We start from the raw sequence: 18154 nt of genomic DNA, 5'->3' as shown, positions 1-18154 counted from the left end.
TTTGCATGTGGATAGGGACGGTGATGTCACATATATGCTTACTGGCAAAGATCCCTATTTCCTTTGTGCATGCAATGCAGGTACAATCATGGCCGACTTATCTTCCATTCTAAGCCACTGTATGTTTTGAGGTTACAGTATTAAATGTAAGTCACTGATGAGAAATATCAGAATTTTAATGTAAGACAAAGATATTAAAAACTCCAAAAGTTTCTAAGTTGCTTGTTTTGGAAATTCCCAATTGGGGTTTCCATCTAGAAATAATAGGGAGATAAGTACCCTAAATTAATTGTAAAATTGAGGGTTTCCTCAAGCTCTCATGTCCTTAAAAGAAGTTCTTAAAAAGGTTAAAGGCATCAGCTCAAAAGCCGTCCAGGGTGTACGGCGCTGAGATGAGCGGTGGGCGCTGATGCACACTCCTTCATCATCGCTGGCCTGGCCGCTCATCTGCTGGTATTACCAGTGGATGAGCGACTGGGTGGACGGCTTTCCATAGCATCCTGCTATGGTAACCGATCCATCCCCTGGGAAAATCGCTAATACGGGCATAAAAGGCTCAGTGTGCATTCAGCCCAGCGATTTTGCCCATCATACAGTCAGTATACAAAATTTCCCAGTGTGTATGGACCTTAAAAGCTATGTAGAAATTACTTGTCTTCTTATGGGAGACTATAGGTGCAGGAATATCGCACATGGCACTGACCAAAAATAATTTTAATTGGTCCTGGAAGGTGAATATCTACTATTTATTTATTATCAGTTATTTATATAGCACACACATATTCCGCAGCGCTTTACAGAGAATATGTGAACACACACATCAGTCCCTGCCCCAGTGGAGCTTACAATCTATATTCCCTACCACATGTACACACACACAGACATTCTAGGGTTAATTTGTTGGGAGCCAATTAACCTGCCAGTATATTTTTGGATTGTGGGAGGAAACCAGAGTTAGAGCCATGGTGGGGATCGAACCCATGACCTCAGTGCTGTGAGGCAGTAATGCTAACCATTACACCGTCCGTTACTATACAGATAAGCACCTACATTTATTGTTTTGAAATGCATCCACCTTTACTGTATATCATAGTTTGTGTTTCTGCACGTTGGCCATCAATCTTCATTATCTTATCTTAATTATAACCAGTCCTTAAATTGAACTATTAAAATATTAACATCCACCTGCAGCATTAGCAGGTGGCACTTATACTGTATATGGGGCCTTATTCTAGTTCACTCTTTCCGACAAAATCCTTCTTAGATGGTCAAAACCATGTGCACTGCAGGTGGGGCAGATGTAACTTGTGCAGAGAGAATTAGATTTAGATGGGGTTTTACTTCAAAGTGAGATCTATATTTCAGTGATAAAAATAAAGCAGTCAGTATTTACCCTGCACAGAAGCAAAATAACTCACCCAAATCTAATTCTCTCTGCACATTTTACATCTGCCCCCCTGCAGTGCACATGGTTTTATCCATCTAAGAAGGATTTTGTCAGAAAGAGTGAACTAGAATAAGGCCCATGTAGCGGTGCCAAAGGGGGGGGACGTCTTTTTAATTTGGCCACTCCCCCTTCAATACTATGGTCCTGTGCATTCCTCTACGTACTGTTAAAATGTGTATTTGCATATTATATTTCTTATTGATTCTTCACTTTATATATGCACTGGACAGTATATGTTCTATATAGTTTTGTATTAGAGATGTGCGGGCTCGGATTCCTCAGATCCGAGCCAGCACGGACGTCATCAATCCGGGCCCGGATACGAGCAGCGCTCGGCGCTTCCCGCCTTACTCGAATCCGGGCGCACGGGCAAAACGTCATCGCCCGGCGTCGGATTCTCGCGAGATCACGGAACCCTTAAATTCCGCAACCTCGCGCCGCCATCTTCACTCCAATCTCGGAGAAGGGTAGGGAAGGGTGTGCTGCTGCTGTGTGTGGTCTCTGCTGGGGCCCGTGCTGCTGTGTACTGTGTCTCTGCTCAGTGATCAAGACATCACCATTGCAAGGATGACTGGTGCTGTGTTCTGTCTCTCCTTTGTGCTGGGGCCTGCCTCTGCTGAGTCTGCTCCTGTATAGTCAGTCACAGTGTGATAGTCCACTGGTGCTGCTAGTGCCACTGCCTGCCCTGCACTGCCTAGTGTCTGCTGCAGTCTGCTCTCTGCTGTTGCCACTGGCTAGTGCCTACCAGTACCTATTACAGTATATAATTCCAGTGTGCTGTTGCCCCTGTCTATCAGTACCTATCACAGTATATAATTCCAGTTTGCTGTTGCCACTGGCAGTAGCTACCAATATTTTATTTATTGCAGTATATAATTCTAGTCTGCTGTTGCCACTGGCTACCAGTATTTATCGCAGTATATAATTCCAGTCTGCTGTTGCCGCTGGCTACCAGTATTATTTATCACAGTATATAAAAATCCAGTCTGCTGTTTCCACTGGCTACCAGTATTTATCGCAGTATATAATTCCAGTCTGCTGTTGCCGCTGGCTACCAGTATTATTTATCACAGTATATAAAAATCCAGTCTGCTGTTTCCACTGGCTACCAGTATTTATCGCAGTATATAATTCCAGTCTGTTGCCACTGGCTACCAGTATTTATTGCAGTATATAATTCCAATCTGCTGTTTCCCATGGCTACCAGTACTATCAGTCCAGGGGTGCCCACATGTGTGCTGTATCCATCCAGGGGTGCCCACATGTGTGCTGTATTTGTCCAGGGGTGCCCCCATGTGTCCTGTATCAGTCCTGGGGTGCCCGCATGTGTGCCATATAATTCCAGGGGTGCCCCATGTGTCCCATATCAGACCAGGGGAGCTGCCCTTTTTTTTAATGAAAATAAAATTAAGGTGTTTTTTTTTTACTGCAAGGGCTGTTAAATGCGCTGTAGTCCAGGGGTGAGCCAAGAGTGCTGTATAATTCATGGGGTGTTGCTAAGTAAGGTGTGCTGCTCTTTTTTATAATTAAAAGAATACACATTTTTATTTTTACTGCAGGATTTTGTCTGCCGTATAATTCCATGCCTGCCGCCATGTGTGCCGTAACAGTCCAGGGGTGCCGCCATCTGTGCCGTATAATTCCATGTGTGCTGTATCAGGTCAGGGGTGCCACCATCTGTGCCGTATAATCCTGGGGTAAGCCAAGTCTGCCGTATAATTCATGGGGTGCTGCCAAGTGTGCTGTATTAGTCCAGGGGTGATGCTAAGCGTGCCATATCAGTCCAGGGGTGATGCTAGGTGTGCCGTATCAGACTAGGGGGGATGCTAGGTGTGCCATATCAGTCCAGGGGTGATGCTAAATGTGCCGTATCAGTCCAGGGGTGATGCTACCTGTGCCATATCAGTCCAGGGGTAATTCTAGGTGTGCAGTATCAGCCTAGAGGGTATGCTAAGTGTGCCATATCAGTCTAGTGTTTGTGCCGCACACTTGTGTGGCTTATCATAGTTATCCAGCTACCTCGGTGCAACCTTTTGCCCTAAAAACAATATTGTAAGGTGTGAGCTGTTCAGAATAGACTGTAAATGAGTGGAAATTAATGTTATTGAGGTTAATATAGCGTAGGAGCAAAAAAAAAATAATAATTCTGCGATTTTAGCAGTTTTTATGCTTTTTTAACAAAAAAATCAGAACCCAAAACCCAAGAAAATCCAAACACAAAACACTTAGGAGGTGTTTTGGCAAAACCCATTAGAACCCAAAACCTCAAGGTAATCAGAACCCAAAACCCAAAACCCAAAACCCGAAAAGTGGCCGGTGCACATCTCTATTTTGTATCAGGAGCAGAGGCGTAACTATAGCACCGCAGCCCCCGCGGCCGCGGGGGGGCGCTGTGCATGTGTGGGCGCCGGGGGGCTGTGGTGCTATAGTTAGCCCCCTCCCGTCCGCCCATCTGCCGCCCGCCAATCCACCGCCCCCAGCCTTACCTGACTTCACTGGTCCCGTCCCGGCTCCCTTGCTGGCTTCATTCTGCTAGTGAGACGGACCACAATAAAATGTACGCCCCATATAGCAGACAGTTCTCTGAAACTGTCTGCTGTATGGGGGCGGACATTTTGTGTTGGTCCGTCTCACTAGCAGAAGAATGAAGCCAGCAAGGGAGCCGGGACGGGACCAGCAAGACAGGTAAGGCTGCGGGCGGGGGGTGCGGCGGGGGGCGCCCCCCATTAACGGCGGGGGGGCGCCCAATTCATAGTTACGCCACTGATCAGGAGCTTATGTGCATGATAATTATCTATCTATCTATCTATCTATCTATCTGGTTTGTGCTCATGAGAAGGTAACTGTTATTGTCATCATGCATCACACCACATGATATAATTACAGCTGGTGCCTTTAACTCTGTTGCCTACTGTTTTTGTGAAATAATGTGTCCTTTTAGTGTAGCTCATCAGCAAATTGCCCACCTGCTCCTATACTTCCTCTACAACAATAGGCAGTCATGCCATGTCAACAGCTGAGCAACGTCCTTACCGCAAGCGGCAAGCCCTGCTAGGATCTAGTATCCAGTCTGTCACCATTCATGACATCATGAGTTTATCATCCACTGATTGGACAGCTCGCTGGCACAGGAGTAACAGGTGTGTTGTTAGGTAGTTAGAGGACAGACAGACCTTAGTGTGTGTTGATGAGCCCCTAAGCATATGTTCCTGACTGTCAGGTGTCAGAGATATTGGGATGGCGCTTGCTGATCACTTTGACATGACTGCTGCAGTCAACTTTCGCTTTGGTTGCTGAAACCGTATTTGCTCTCACAACTACTGATGATGTTATAGTCACATTTTCTCTTGCTTTTTGGTTCAACTCATTATCTGTCATTTACAAAACATCTATGCTCTTTTGTGACCTCACACCTCTACTTTGTTCCAATGCATGTAGGGGAAAACATGGAATTGAAATTCAAGCTTACAGAATGTGAAGGGTTACAAAGGTTTGCAATGTATGATAAAAGGAGTTGGGAGTAATCCTATAGACACACACAGTGCGATTTGGGCTATCGATTTTGATAGTCAAAATCAATAGCAAGTTAGTGCAAATCTCATCGTGTTTGCCTGCCCCGCGGCATCGGAATCCAAAGTAGAAATAGAGTTTGCAGCATGATATTTTGCTACTATCTTGGAACAAGGGCCACGCAGCATTGAGCAGCCCCCCACTGTGATGTCCCTCCCTCGCTCCCAGCCGATGTCGGCACCCCACGACCACTAATATCAGATTGATATCGGCGGCAGCCACATCGTACAGTGTGTACTGAATAATGCTCAATCCCGGGATCCCATGATTGGCATCTCTAATAAAAAAAACACAACCATCCCGGGATTGAAATTCCAGACATTTTGGGGCCAATTTCTAGGATGTCGCCGATCACGGGATTGGCTGCCCTAGAACACGTGATAGTGGGATGTGCTAAAGGATGTGGGATGTGCTAAATGCGTGGAAACCCCAGTATTTAGGGGTTTTACTGCATTTCCTTATGTACTAAGCCCTTGAATCCTTGACTTTGGCTCGGAGGGTAATTCCAGCTTTTGCTGCCATTAAGCTATAGAAGCCTATGAGTTTCTTTCTGCATTCAGAAAAGAGAGGGATCCAATCAGATCCCACCCAGCGCACCATGCGGCCAATGCCTTACTCTGAGCATGTGCAGACAGACTCCTTGTTTATAAGGGTATGGATCATTAGGTCTCCAGCATCATGGTAGACAAGCATTAGGTCGACAATGACATGCATTTAGGTCGACATGAGTTAAGGTCGACATGCAGGAAGGTAGACATGACAGGGTCATTAGGTCGACATGGGTAAGGTTGACATTGAGAAAGTCGACGTGTTTTTTTTTTTTTTTTTTTAACCAGAATGTCAACACAGTCAACATAAACACTAAAACGTACAGTGGCGGGCTGGGCCGGGGGGCAGAGTGCCATATGCCCCCCGGGCCGCTTACCCACCCACTGGCTGCGGGCCGTGCTGCGGCTGGATCAGCTTCTCCAGCCCTCCTGCACTGGCCGCGGCTTACAGAACACGGCCGCGGCTACAGGAAAATGGCCGCCGGCCCCCTGCACTGAGGACATGTTCTCAGTGCAGGAGGCCGGCGGCCATTTTCCTGTAGCCGCGGCCGTGTTCTGGAAGCCGCGGCCAGCGCAGGAGGGCTGGAGAAGCTGATCCAGCCGCAGCACGGCCCGCAGCTAGCGAGTGGGTAAGCGCTCTCCCCCCCCCTCCCTCACCCCAGCATATGTGTTTCTGTCACTGTGGGGGCATATCTGGCACTGTGTGGGGGCATATCTGGCACTGTGTGGGGGCATATCTGGCACTGTGTGGGGGCATATCTGGCACTGTGTGGGGGCATATCTGGCACTGTGTGGGGGCATATGTGTATCTGGCACTGTGGGGGGCATATCTGGCACTGTGGGGGCATATATGTATTTGGCACTGTGGGGGCATATGTGTATCTGGCACAGTGGGGCATATGTGTATTTGGCACTGTGGGGGCATATGTGTATCTGGCACTGTGGGGGCATATGTGTATTTGGCACTGTGGGGGCATATGTGTATCTGGCACTGTGGGGCATATGTGTATTTGGCACTGTGGGGGCATATCTGGCACTGTGGGGGCATATGTGTATCTGGCACTGTGGGGCATATGTGTATTTGGCACTGTGGGGGCATATGTGTATCTGGCACTGTGGGGGCATATGTGTATCTGGAACTGTGGGGGCATATGTGTATCTGGCACTGTGGGGACATATGTGTATCTGGCACTGTGGGGGCATATGTGTCTGGCACTGTGGGGGCATATGTGTATTTGGCACTGTGGGGGCATATGTGTCTCTGGCACTGTGGGGGCATATGTGTCTCTGGCACTGTGGGGGCATATCTGGCACTGTGGGGGCATATGTGTCTTTGGCACTGTGGGGGAATATGTGTCTCTGGCACTGAGGGGGCATATGTGTCTCTGGCACTGTGGGGGCATATGTGTCTCTGGCACTGTGGGGGCATATCTGGCACTGTGGGGGCATATGTGTCTTTGGCACTGTGGGGGAATATGTGTCTCTGGCACTGTGGGGGCATATGTGTCTCTGGCACTGTGGGGGCATATGTGTCTCTGGCACTCTGGGGGCATATCTGGAACTGTGGAGGAATATGCGTATTTGGCACTGTGGCAGAATATCTGGCACTGTGGCGGCATTTGTGTCTGGCACTGTGGGGGCATATGTGTATTTGGTACTGTGGCGGAATATCTTGCACTGTGGGGGCATATCTGGCACTGTGGACATCACATTGTGCGGTGTAATGGGCATCATGGTATGGGGCGTAATGGACATTACGGTGTGGGGAGCATTGGGTAATTGCCATCACAGTATGGGGTGTAATGGGCATCAAGGTGTGCAGCATAATGTGTAATTAGCATCACAGTGTGCGGTGTATTAAGTAATTAGCATCGCAGTTTTGGGCGTAATGTGTAACTGGCATCATGGTGTTCAGCATAATGTGTAATTGGCATTACGGCATGTGGCTTTATGTGTAATGGGTATTACAAGGTTCGCTAAAATGTGCAATCTGCAGGTACACAATACAATCATGGTACAGGCAACGCCCCTTATGATAGGCCACGCCCCTAATTTTTCGGCGCGCCTATGGCGCGCAAAAGCATTCCTTCCGACGGTGGCTTGGCTGATTATGGGCCAGTGCTCTGGACTTGCCCCCTAGGCTAAAAGTTGCCAGCCAGCCCCTGAAAACGTAGCACCGTGTCCCCTCACATGCTTCGGGTATAGTATTTTATTCTCCCACCACGCCCTAGTGGATGGTAAGGCATGAAATTCCTCCTGTCGGCACATGTCGTGTCGACATGGAGACCGAAACGTAGCACCGCGCCCGCATGGTTCGCTACGCTCGGCACACTATTTTATTCTCCCACCATGCCCTAGTGGATGGTAGGGCATGAAATACCGCCTGTCCGCACATTTTTGCTCAAAAACCAATAAAAAACCCCATGTCAACCTAATGACCCTGTCGACCTTACCCATGTCGACCTAGTGACCCTGTTGACCTAACCCATGTTGACCTCAAGTCATGTCGACCTAAATGCATGTCGACCTAATGGTGTCAACTTAATGCTTGTCTACCATCATGCTGGTGACCCAATAAGCATACAGAACTTATGGGTAGAAAAAACAGTAGAGACCACACAGGCACTGACTAAGCTGCTGCTCATTAGGGGGGTGTTAGGTCACCAGTAATCCAATGAGAACAAATGGGGAAAAACAAGGTCAGTGGTAGGGCTCACCGAACACATGCAATACAGTATATGCAGCGGCTTGTTAAAGACATTCAAACATCCATGAATAATAAATCAATCTATCTCCGTCCACTTTATCTCTCGCCACATCTTAGTAAATAGACCCCTACATGTGTTTTGGCCCCTGAAATACAGCAACAATTTAGATATTGTACTGTACTTTTTTATGATTGACTTTTTTTATGCATTGACTTTTACTAAGATGAGAGTTCTACCTCAGATGGGAGGTTGCCATGGGCAACCAATCCAAAACTATTTATTCTCCTCTAGAAGGTGCTAAATAAATACGAAATAGATCCTGATTGGTTGCCCATAGCAACATCTACATAGTAAATTTCCCACTTAGTGATTAAACCCCTAGGTCTAATAGATATTATTTACAATGTGTTTTTAAAACAAGTTAATGTCATCAAGCTTCAAAAGTGATAAAATGGAGAGATAAGCAACCAACCAATCATCTGATGCCTGACATTTTTCAAACACAGCCTGTGACATGACAGGTAGGAGCTGATTGGCTGGCTGTTTATCACTCTCCATTTGATCACTTTTGAAGCTTAGTGCATCTGGCCCATACTCTTCTCAATTGATCTGGATTTTTAAATGCAATCAATACGCATCTACAGGTAAGAATACACATACTTCCCAACTTTTTCTGTAATAGGATCGGGACACACTCGCGGCGAAAGGAGGCGTGGCCTATGAAAAGGGGGCATGGCCCCGTGGGATGATGCGTTCTAAGGCCACGCCCCTGTTTTCGCCGCTGTGCAACGCTGAATAGATGCTTTTCTCTTCAGACTCCCCCCCCACACACACACAATGGGACAATGGCGGCCCCGGGCAGGGCAGTCGAGAGGAATGCCGGGCCCCGTTAAAATTTTGGGGGTGTGGCCTAAGTGTGTGTGGTGTGGGCACCTGCCACACTTAGAACACACCCCCAAAATGTTTAGAGGAGGGTGAAAGAAAACTGTAATCTCAGACGCAACACACACCTACTGCATGTGCTGTGCTGACAGCAGGCTCAGCATGACCTCTCACGCTGTCAGTGAGACACTCATGCTGAGCCTGTTGTCAGCACAGCACATGCTGTAGAAGTGTTTGCTACTGTTGCTACCCAGGAGGGACAGAGGGGGAGGGGTCGAACCAGGGCCCCTGCGGGGCCCCTTCAGCAAGCCTGGGCCCGGGTAATTAGTACCTGCTCCCCCCCTCTCTCGGCTCCCCTGGCCCCGGGTGGGGAGCAGGAACGTCCCCAAAAACCAGGACGTTCCCGGGTTTAGCGGGACAGTTGGGAGGTATGAATACATCTTGCTGTTTTGCATATTTAAATGTATCTAAAGGCCGATAAAAGTCATATTAAATGTGCACATAAACACATTGTGGTTTATATTTGCTATTTACAGATAGTGGTAGATGCTCAAATTAGTTCAGTAATACCATTCAGGTGCATGCAAGGGAGGGGTTAATACTGAGTAAGTGCCCCTGGACTGGTTGGGCTGGGTGGCTTTAGTTCGGCATGCCCTTACATTCTATTAACACTTTTCCCTCATTAACACTATCTCTCTCATTTTAATTACATTTCATTTTTTATTTTATCTCTCTCTCTCTCTCTCTCTCTCTCTCTCTCTATATATATATATATATAGCTTCGGCTTCCTATCACTAATTATTAACACTATAGTATCTCACTGGTGTGCCGCACTGGGCTTTCTAGCTTATGATAGTTTTTGGGGTTCCGCACCCTGCACCTAGATGTAGCGCTAGGGACCCCCAATATACAGAGAAGCCTTGACGTGGCTTGGGGGCATATCATACACCTGCGCAGGTATATGTAACCAATATCTCTGAAGTCTATTATCATGTAGTGTTCAAGATTGGTTACTAATACCATTCAGTGAGCTGGGGGAACCAATGTCTTATATTTGCTATTGCCTGCATTTTAGCATGCCCCCCCCCCCCCAATAAATGCATTTCAAATGACAGTGCATATGTAGCTGTAACTGCTTGCACAGTTGGGATGTATGGACCTACAGTACTACGAGGGTTGCATGAAAGAAGAGAAGAACTCCTGCTGATGCAGCATTGCCTGTCTGCTGTAGAATTGGGGGGTGTCAAGTGTCAAAGCAGATGGCATTTTATCACACATGGAAGGGACAGTCAGGCAGAGGGGCGGGCAAGGGGCCTTGCTTGCAGTACAGAGAGAGAGCGAGTGTGTGTGGCAAAGACAGTGAGAAGGGGGATCTTTCAACTAATGACCACATCCATTGAAGTTCCCTATGCTCCTAGAAGTCGGGACTCTCTCTGGACTCACTCCCTCATCCCTTCATTACCTTTTGTTGCCTGTAGCCTTGCAACTGACAGGTCTTTTGCACAAGGAGCCTTTTGCAGAAACTATTCCAAAAAAGACACCATCAAGATAAATCAAGCAAGAGAACCCCTGAAGCAGTTCCTGTCTGAAGAACATCTAAGAAAAAACAAGCAAGACTCCAACAAAACATCACGTAAAAACTCCACACAAAAAAACACCAAGAGGATTTTCAAGGCCTGATTAAAATCTCATTTAAAAAAAAACATTTTTTTTCTATAGACTTTTTTATTTTATTTATTGAAGATATTAATATATAAAGATATTTATTTTGTTTTTTTTGCCAACGTATTTATTTATTTTTCATTTTCGACGCTGGATTTTTTTTCCTTCTGTAATCTTGTCGTTTAAACGCCGCAATTACGTCTGTCTCCGGCCCATTCATTCAGTCCACTGGGACGTCCGGAATTTCGCCACCAAAGATGACTTTGCTGGCTTCGGAGCGTTCGCTGCTCATCAGGAGTAAATTCCGCTCAGGTAAGATGGTCCGGGGTATAGCGATAAAATAAGGGTTCCACTAGCTGCTAACATTAATCAGAAATATAAGCGTATATACATTGGCTTTGGATTTCCTTCCTGATGGGCCTAGGTTACGGGTGCCTAAACCGGTCCTCGAGATCTACCAACGGTCCACGTTTTCCAAATCACCTAACTGGTGCACAGCTGTGGTCATTACTACCTGTCACCAGTACTATTTTTCACATATATATATATATATAGAGAGAGAGAGAGAGATGTATATGTTGTATTTAAAAATGATGGCACTCACAGGTGACTTTAAAATCAAACTTTTGGAAAGTTATAGAAAGTACATTTTGGCCCAGAACAGGTTAGTTCCTGATGATACATACAGATAGTGGTAGATGCTCAAATTAGTTCAGTAAAACTTTTCAGGTGCATGCAAGGGAGGGGTTAATACTTAGTAAGTAACAAGACATTGGTTCCCCCGGCACACTGAATAGTTTTAGCAACCAATCTTGAACACTACATGATAATAGAATTCAGAGATATTGGTTACATATACCTACGCAGGTGTATGATATGCCCCCAAGCCACGTCAAGGCTTCTCTGTATATTGGGGGTCCCTAGCGCTAGTTCCTGATGATGTCATATTTAATAAGAGGTTCAGGAACTGAGTTCCTGCTGGTTCCTGCTGAAAAATAGCACTGCCTGTCACATTATCAAACATGCTGCAATCATTCCTACTATAGAGCCACAGGTGGTCTGAGAAACATGAACTGTTGGTAGATCTTGAGGACAGGGTTGGCCACCCCTGGCCTAGGTCATGATAATCCTACATTTCTGATAACTTTTTCTATTTAATTAATTATACCCACGTAACTATAATGAATGCTGAATAAATAACAAATGGGCTTATTTACTCTATGCACCTCACTCCATGTGTACACCCTACGGCGATGCTCGGTCCTGTGCGTCACCATCGTTCGCTCAGATAGACCTGTTTCCTAGTAAGATCACCGAGCAAGAATAAGAAAAACAGTGGTTAGCAGACATCGCTCAGAACACAGGTACACAGCATGTGTGTCAGCGATGGGTGCTGACTGAGAGATCTGTGCGTAAGTGCGTCGCTCAGCACGGGGATCCTGTCGCCCCATGTGTACGGTGCTTTATACTCTTCTGATCATGAAAAATGTGGTCACATGACTTCATAAAGGGATTTAAAAAAATAAATACAACATTGCATTTGGCAAGGTAATTATTTGAACTATCGGTAACTATTCCTTGCAAGTGCGTGCTATCGCCATAAATAAACTTGTTGCTACTAAATAAATTCTGTCAAGTTTAAAAATGTGTACTCTACTTGTTGTACTGTATTATATTATGTATGCGCATATTATGTTTTTTTCTTAAAGTGTCTTTAGGCTGTATTAGGAATTTTACACCAAATAACTGTCTGTGGCCAGCGAGGTTTGTCCCCTACAGATGATGCTTTCGCAGCTGTTCCGCACTGATGACATTTTCTGTGCAGCTGTAGGGACATCGTATGTCCAGTCTCTAGAGGCTGTGCTGCTGTCATTATGCACACCCTTGTAGTGATTTCATAGGTCTGACATTACTCTCTGACCAATCAGTGTTGTCTTACAAAGACCTCAGCCAATGACATCTGACTTACAGTTCTAAATGCAGCTGCTCGTTTAATACCGCTGAAGCACTGTTAATACAACTTGGACACTTTCCAGGTCTACAACACTTGTTTACAACACTTTTTTTTTTTAAAGTTCTTATTAATATTATTATCTTTTATTTATATCATGCTTCAAGTAGTCTGTAATAAGGATGAAGGGGGAAGGAACATATAGCAACATACATAGACAAGTTACTAATATGTGTTCTTTCACCATTATAACATAAATTAGCCAGTTATGGAATTACTGCCGCTGAAGACGGTGTAGTTGATACAGGGCTCAGGGTAATCAGACAATTCTAATACCCCTTTCACACCAGAAGCAAATTACCGGGTTAAAGCTTTACAACCCAGGAATTTGCTGAAAAACCCGGGTTTTTATTTGGTGTGAAAGGGTCAACACGGGTTTTAAATCCCGGCTCTCCGACCCTGCTGTTGACTTGACCAGGGTCGAAGTGCCTGGATTTAAGACCCATGTTGACCCTTTCACACCACAGAAAAACCCAGGTTTTTCAGCAAATTCCCGTGTAGGAAAGCTTTAACCTGATAATTTGCTTATCACATGACATCAGGGGCTGGTCCTGATGTCATGTGACATCAGCCGCCCGCCCACGGCAGGCATCGGGCCGCCTGTGTTCCCAGGGGAACGCCCAGTGTTTACATGGGGACGCCCATAGAACCCTGATCTGCAGAGGCCTCCTGCACGCCCCCTCCATCCCCTACTCATAAGAATGCCTCGGCAACTGAGATTGTCCCTGAAGGCCCTGCACATGCGCAAATACAGCGGCCCTGCACATGCGCAAATACGCGCAGAGCCGCACCATCGGTCCCCAGCATGAGTATGATTACTATTGAATCGGGCTTTTAAGGTGTATATATATAAAATGATGCTGAATGGTTGCTATGGGTAACGACTCTATTTTATCTTTCTCAAGGCTTACCCCATAATCTTGTACCAGATCATTCATTATCAGGATTTTAAAGTCCACCATGAGAACACTTTGTGCAACTGCATGGAATGAAAATTCAAACAACCGTCTTCATTTTAACAGGAAAATCTGTTAGTAACCTGACCCACATTCTGTAGTGGCCGCATTCTCCGTCTGTGCTGTTCGCTATGTGGGCCGTGCTGAGATTTTTTTAATTCCTTTAGATTAGTGTGTAATTGAGGATGGATAGTCTACTTCACACCGTGACAATCACTTGAGTACGGACAGGTGTGAGGGGCACTTAGGGTAGCGCGACCATACTGTATCATCCCGAGACAGTGGCAGTATCAAAGAATACACAGAACATAATCTTATATGGGTCTATTACTAAGCATTGGAGAAAGTTAAAGTACCAACCAAACAGCTATTAACAGTCATTTTTTGCAAACACAAAATGTAGTAATGCATGGAGCTGCTTGTTGGCACTTTATCGCTTGATGGCTTAGTACATAGATCCCTTTATTTATCGGTCATAAAGTGATTTTAATCAAGAAGCTTCTGTTGGTGTCAGTGGAGTGTTTACTTCTGAGATCTGGATAATGTCAACTTTTGCGTCAAGTTTATCAACATGAAATTATATCTTTAATCCTTAACAAATGTCTATGAAATGTTTGCTACAGCACAGCAAACCATACAACAGTCGCAAGGTGACCGTAAACAAGTGTGGTTTGGGCCTTTTGCTCACAATTTTGACGCATCGGGCCGATAAATCGTGTGAAAAGTGTCAAATCGCATTACATTGACTTCCGGTTCCGATCCGATGCTTGGCCCTGTGCCCATCGGCTCAGATCCAGATGTTGCATTGCTGTCACAAGGATTTGTGTATTGCGTAGCGGCTAATGGGATCCTATGCGATACATCGTATGCAAAAGGAAGATATAGGGATAGATAATGCAGCTGATGTGAGTACATCCCGATTTATCCATCAATGTCTAAATGTATGCATTTATATACTGTACTAGTATCGGCTTGTGTAGCAAATGAAAAATAAGCACTGCAACTAGTGGGGTGGGGAGGGGGAGGCGGAGCAAGAACTTTTTACCCGGGCCCAGTCCTGTTGGAGGTGCTCAAGTCCCGTTCCCCCATTTCAGAGAAAGAGAGAACTGTCGCTGCAGCAGCCTCTCTCTCCACCCCAGCACACACTGCTTATTGCTGTGGGCTGGGTAGGGTAGAGAGGCAGCTGCAGCGGCAGCCTGAGCTGTCTTTCCCTGAGTGCAAGTCCGTGTCCCCCCCCCCCCCATGTAAAGGTTTTTTTTAGACATGACCACACCTCCTCCTGTTGGCCACGCCTCATCCATTGGTCACACCCCCTTTTTTTACCGGGCCCGGCTGATGTGTCAGCACCCCTGATTGCAGTGTTGCAGAAGATGCAGAAGTGGCAGAAGAATAAAGCTAAATACCACGTACATTGCATATATTCAGTGTTTATAATCATGTTATCAACTACTGCCTTGGAAACAGCTAGTTCCCAGGCTGTGGATGTAGCTTTGGACCATGTGACCGATGGAACACACCATGTGACTCGCAATGGCTGTGGCAGCAGCAAGGTTGGTGCAACACCAATTTCACTAACCCCGTCACCACCGATTGCCTTTAGTAACCAGGTGCCGAGCAAAGTGGAGCAGAGCGAGCCACCGGGCCCAGCGCGTGAGGAGTGAAGCTAGCCTGCAAGGGTACACGTCTGGGTGTCCTGTTGGTAACTTTCATGCTCCCCCTGCCCTCCCGGCTCATATGGTTTGTCCCGTCAGCCAAAACATCTACTGCATGGGATCTATATCCAGCCCTACTGCCTAGCATGTGCCTCATTAGTAATGCTGATGTCATAAGAGAATCCAAGGGCTGCATTCTCATGCATGTTAGATGCTCTTAGCTGTATAAAAATATTCCACATGTCACTAATACAGCAGTAGCCGCATGAAGAGATATTTACAGTGTATTACTGCTCAAAAATAAACTAGATATGGCTGGCTTTACATTTCCCCTCACAGCTGTGCAGCCTTCTCCGCAACAGCTGCTTGTCATGCGTTTCTCATTCCACAGATCATTGTTACAAAAAAAATAATAATAATAAACTTGTTAAACATTATAGTGTGAAAAACAAACAAACCCCCGAAACATTCAGGCCATTTTCTTTATTAATGTTAAGTTGTTGCAATGTCATACTGATTGTCAGGGAGACACCCCAAAATAGTAGCAAGCTCCCCGCTGCCGTCCACCACCTCCCCGGTCCCCATTGCTGGTCCCCACCGCTTACCCGCACCCGCACCTAACCCTGCCCGTCTCCCTGAAGTGGAGACGGGAGAGTCACGCCACCCAGCTGCCGAGTGACTGGGATGCGCGTCTCATTCTAATGGAGTCCCTCTCCACCAGCGCTTACCAACAGGGACATTGTGGCGAGCGCTGGCAGTGAATGAGAGGGGCTTCACCATTATTTTCCTGCATTGGCTTTATGGGACAAGGGTACTGCAATCGCACTCTGCACCTAGGTGTTGCTGCAGACCCGCACACATTGAGGATTTTCATGCATCGAGGATTTAATCACAAAGTGAATGACAGGAAGGGGTGTTGTGGGGTGTTAACAGGGAGTGTTTCCATAATTTGGGGCATGGCCTAGTAGACAGGGGACTTGGACTACAAATCACATCACTCCTGCGTGACCACGCCCCCATTTTGTGCAGCGTGATAACGTCAGAGGTCATGCTGCGCAGGCCACACAACAGCCGCCGTCCTGTCTGCACTGCGCTAACCTCCCACCAACTCCATGAGACCGCCCACCCACCTAGGCTGCCTGCATTGTCTTTTCCTGGACCCCCGTACCATCGCCCGACGCACACCCGCCCAGGCTCCATTCTCCCGCCTACCCGCCCGGCTCCATCGCCCACCTGCCTGGCCGCACCACACCTTGCAGCCGGGGCGGGTTGCAGCCGGGGCAGCTTTTTGTATTAGGGAAGCCAATCCCGGGATCGGGCATTTTTCAATCCCGAATTCCGGAATTGAAAAAATGCCCCGGGATTGGCATCCCTAGTTGCAAGGTTGAGACAACATATAGTATATAGAAAAGCAAAGAACACCAAGCAAGAAATTATAAGGAGTTTTATACCAATGGGAAACATACTCCAAGAAAAGTGGAAAAAAAGGGTTTTTAACTATTTCCTGGACGCTAAAGTGTACAAATATCGACATAAAAATGAACCACCAAACCAGTGAATTTTAGTGATTTAGAAAGTCGTACAAAATTGGAGGAGACATAGATAGTAATATGCTTTTTTTAAATTAGCTATTCTTTATTTAAATGTTTCATTTTAAACTATACTGCAAAAAGCAAAACATGAAAATACAAACAAGAAAAAGAACACACAACATAGTAATACATTTAAAACAAAAGTAAACAAAATGGATTTTCTCACTGCAAACAATACAACCTCATGGTTTGAACCATTGTTATTGAGTTGAATGCATTTACAAAGAAAAAAGAAAAAAAAAAGTTTTTCATTCATGTCCGCTACATGTTACATACACGCAATTTGAATATTTGATTTTTTTTACATTTTATTTAAACACATTCTTCAGAAGTGGCAGCTTTGCATATGGAGTAAAACTCAGTACCTCACGGACATGAGTTTCCCACATTTTTTATCCCTTTATCTCTGTGAGAGATGTGCAAAACATCTGCTAAAAATGCCAGCGTCGCTCACATTTGTTATATAAATTCAAATAAAAATGTTGTGTAAAAAACATTGTAAAAAAAAGTCTGAAAAACAGCGTGGCAAAGAGTAAAAGGTAAATGTAGCCATGAAAACAAAAGGGTAGGGAAGGCCCTGTCTTGTGACTGCTTCATACACAAAATAGATTGTCATCAATTTATTGGCTCTTATGTAATGGTGCTTCTTCCGACTTACTGGAAAAAATATCCAAGGGTACAACCCATAATCATTATTTAGCTCAAGGCTATAACAAGTAAATTATTTCACAGGGGGATATCACAGCTAGACTATAGATTTTAATGAGACATGTAAAAAAAAGGTTGAACTTGATAGACGTATGTCTTTTTTTCAACCTCATCTACTATTATATTATGTTAATGGCAAAATTGGTAATGTGGCTCAGTGCTGGAACTGACAATGGCGGATAATCAACCTGTGTCCTGTGTTTACTTAGGAAGCAAATTTTTTTCTTATGTTTAACAATGGTTTCAGATCAAAACCCTGTAAAGTGATGTATTTCCCCCACATACATCCTTGTGTTCAACTGTTGCCGACATGAAGATAACATTTTACACCACACGTGATATATAAGCAATGTTTTTAAGATCTACATGTAAATCCTGCTTGATCTCTAAGATTACGATGCCCAGATGTATGTAAAT

At 45.5% G+C, this 18154-nt stretch overlaps 1 protein-coding gene across 1 annotated transcript in view; it reads left to right on the top strand.

Moving 5' to 3' along the window:
- Window positions 1–11075: 11075 nt before the first annotated feature.
- Window positions 11076–18154, top strand: part of LOC146041531 (myocardin-like) — a 38270-nt gene continuing 31191 nt past the window's right edge. Inside the window, exons 1-2 of the mRNA XM_083161492.1 lie at window positions 11076–11130; window positions 15250–15435. Coding sequence (XP_083017618.1) covers window positions 11076–11130; window positions 15250–15435 — 241 coding nt within the window. The remainder of the gene's footprint in view (window positions 11131–15249; window positions 15436–18154) is intronic.

The sequence above is a fragment of the Crinia signifera genome, chromosome 19 (genome assembly GCF_055691185.1).
Source record: "Crinia signifera chromosome 19, ASM5569118v1, whole genome shotgun sequence".
NCBI lineage: Eukaryota > Metazoa > Chordata > Amphibia > Anura > Myobatrachidae > Crinia > Crinia signifera.
This window is presented reverse-complemented; position numbering and strand designations above follow the sequence as displayed.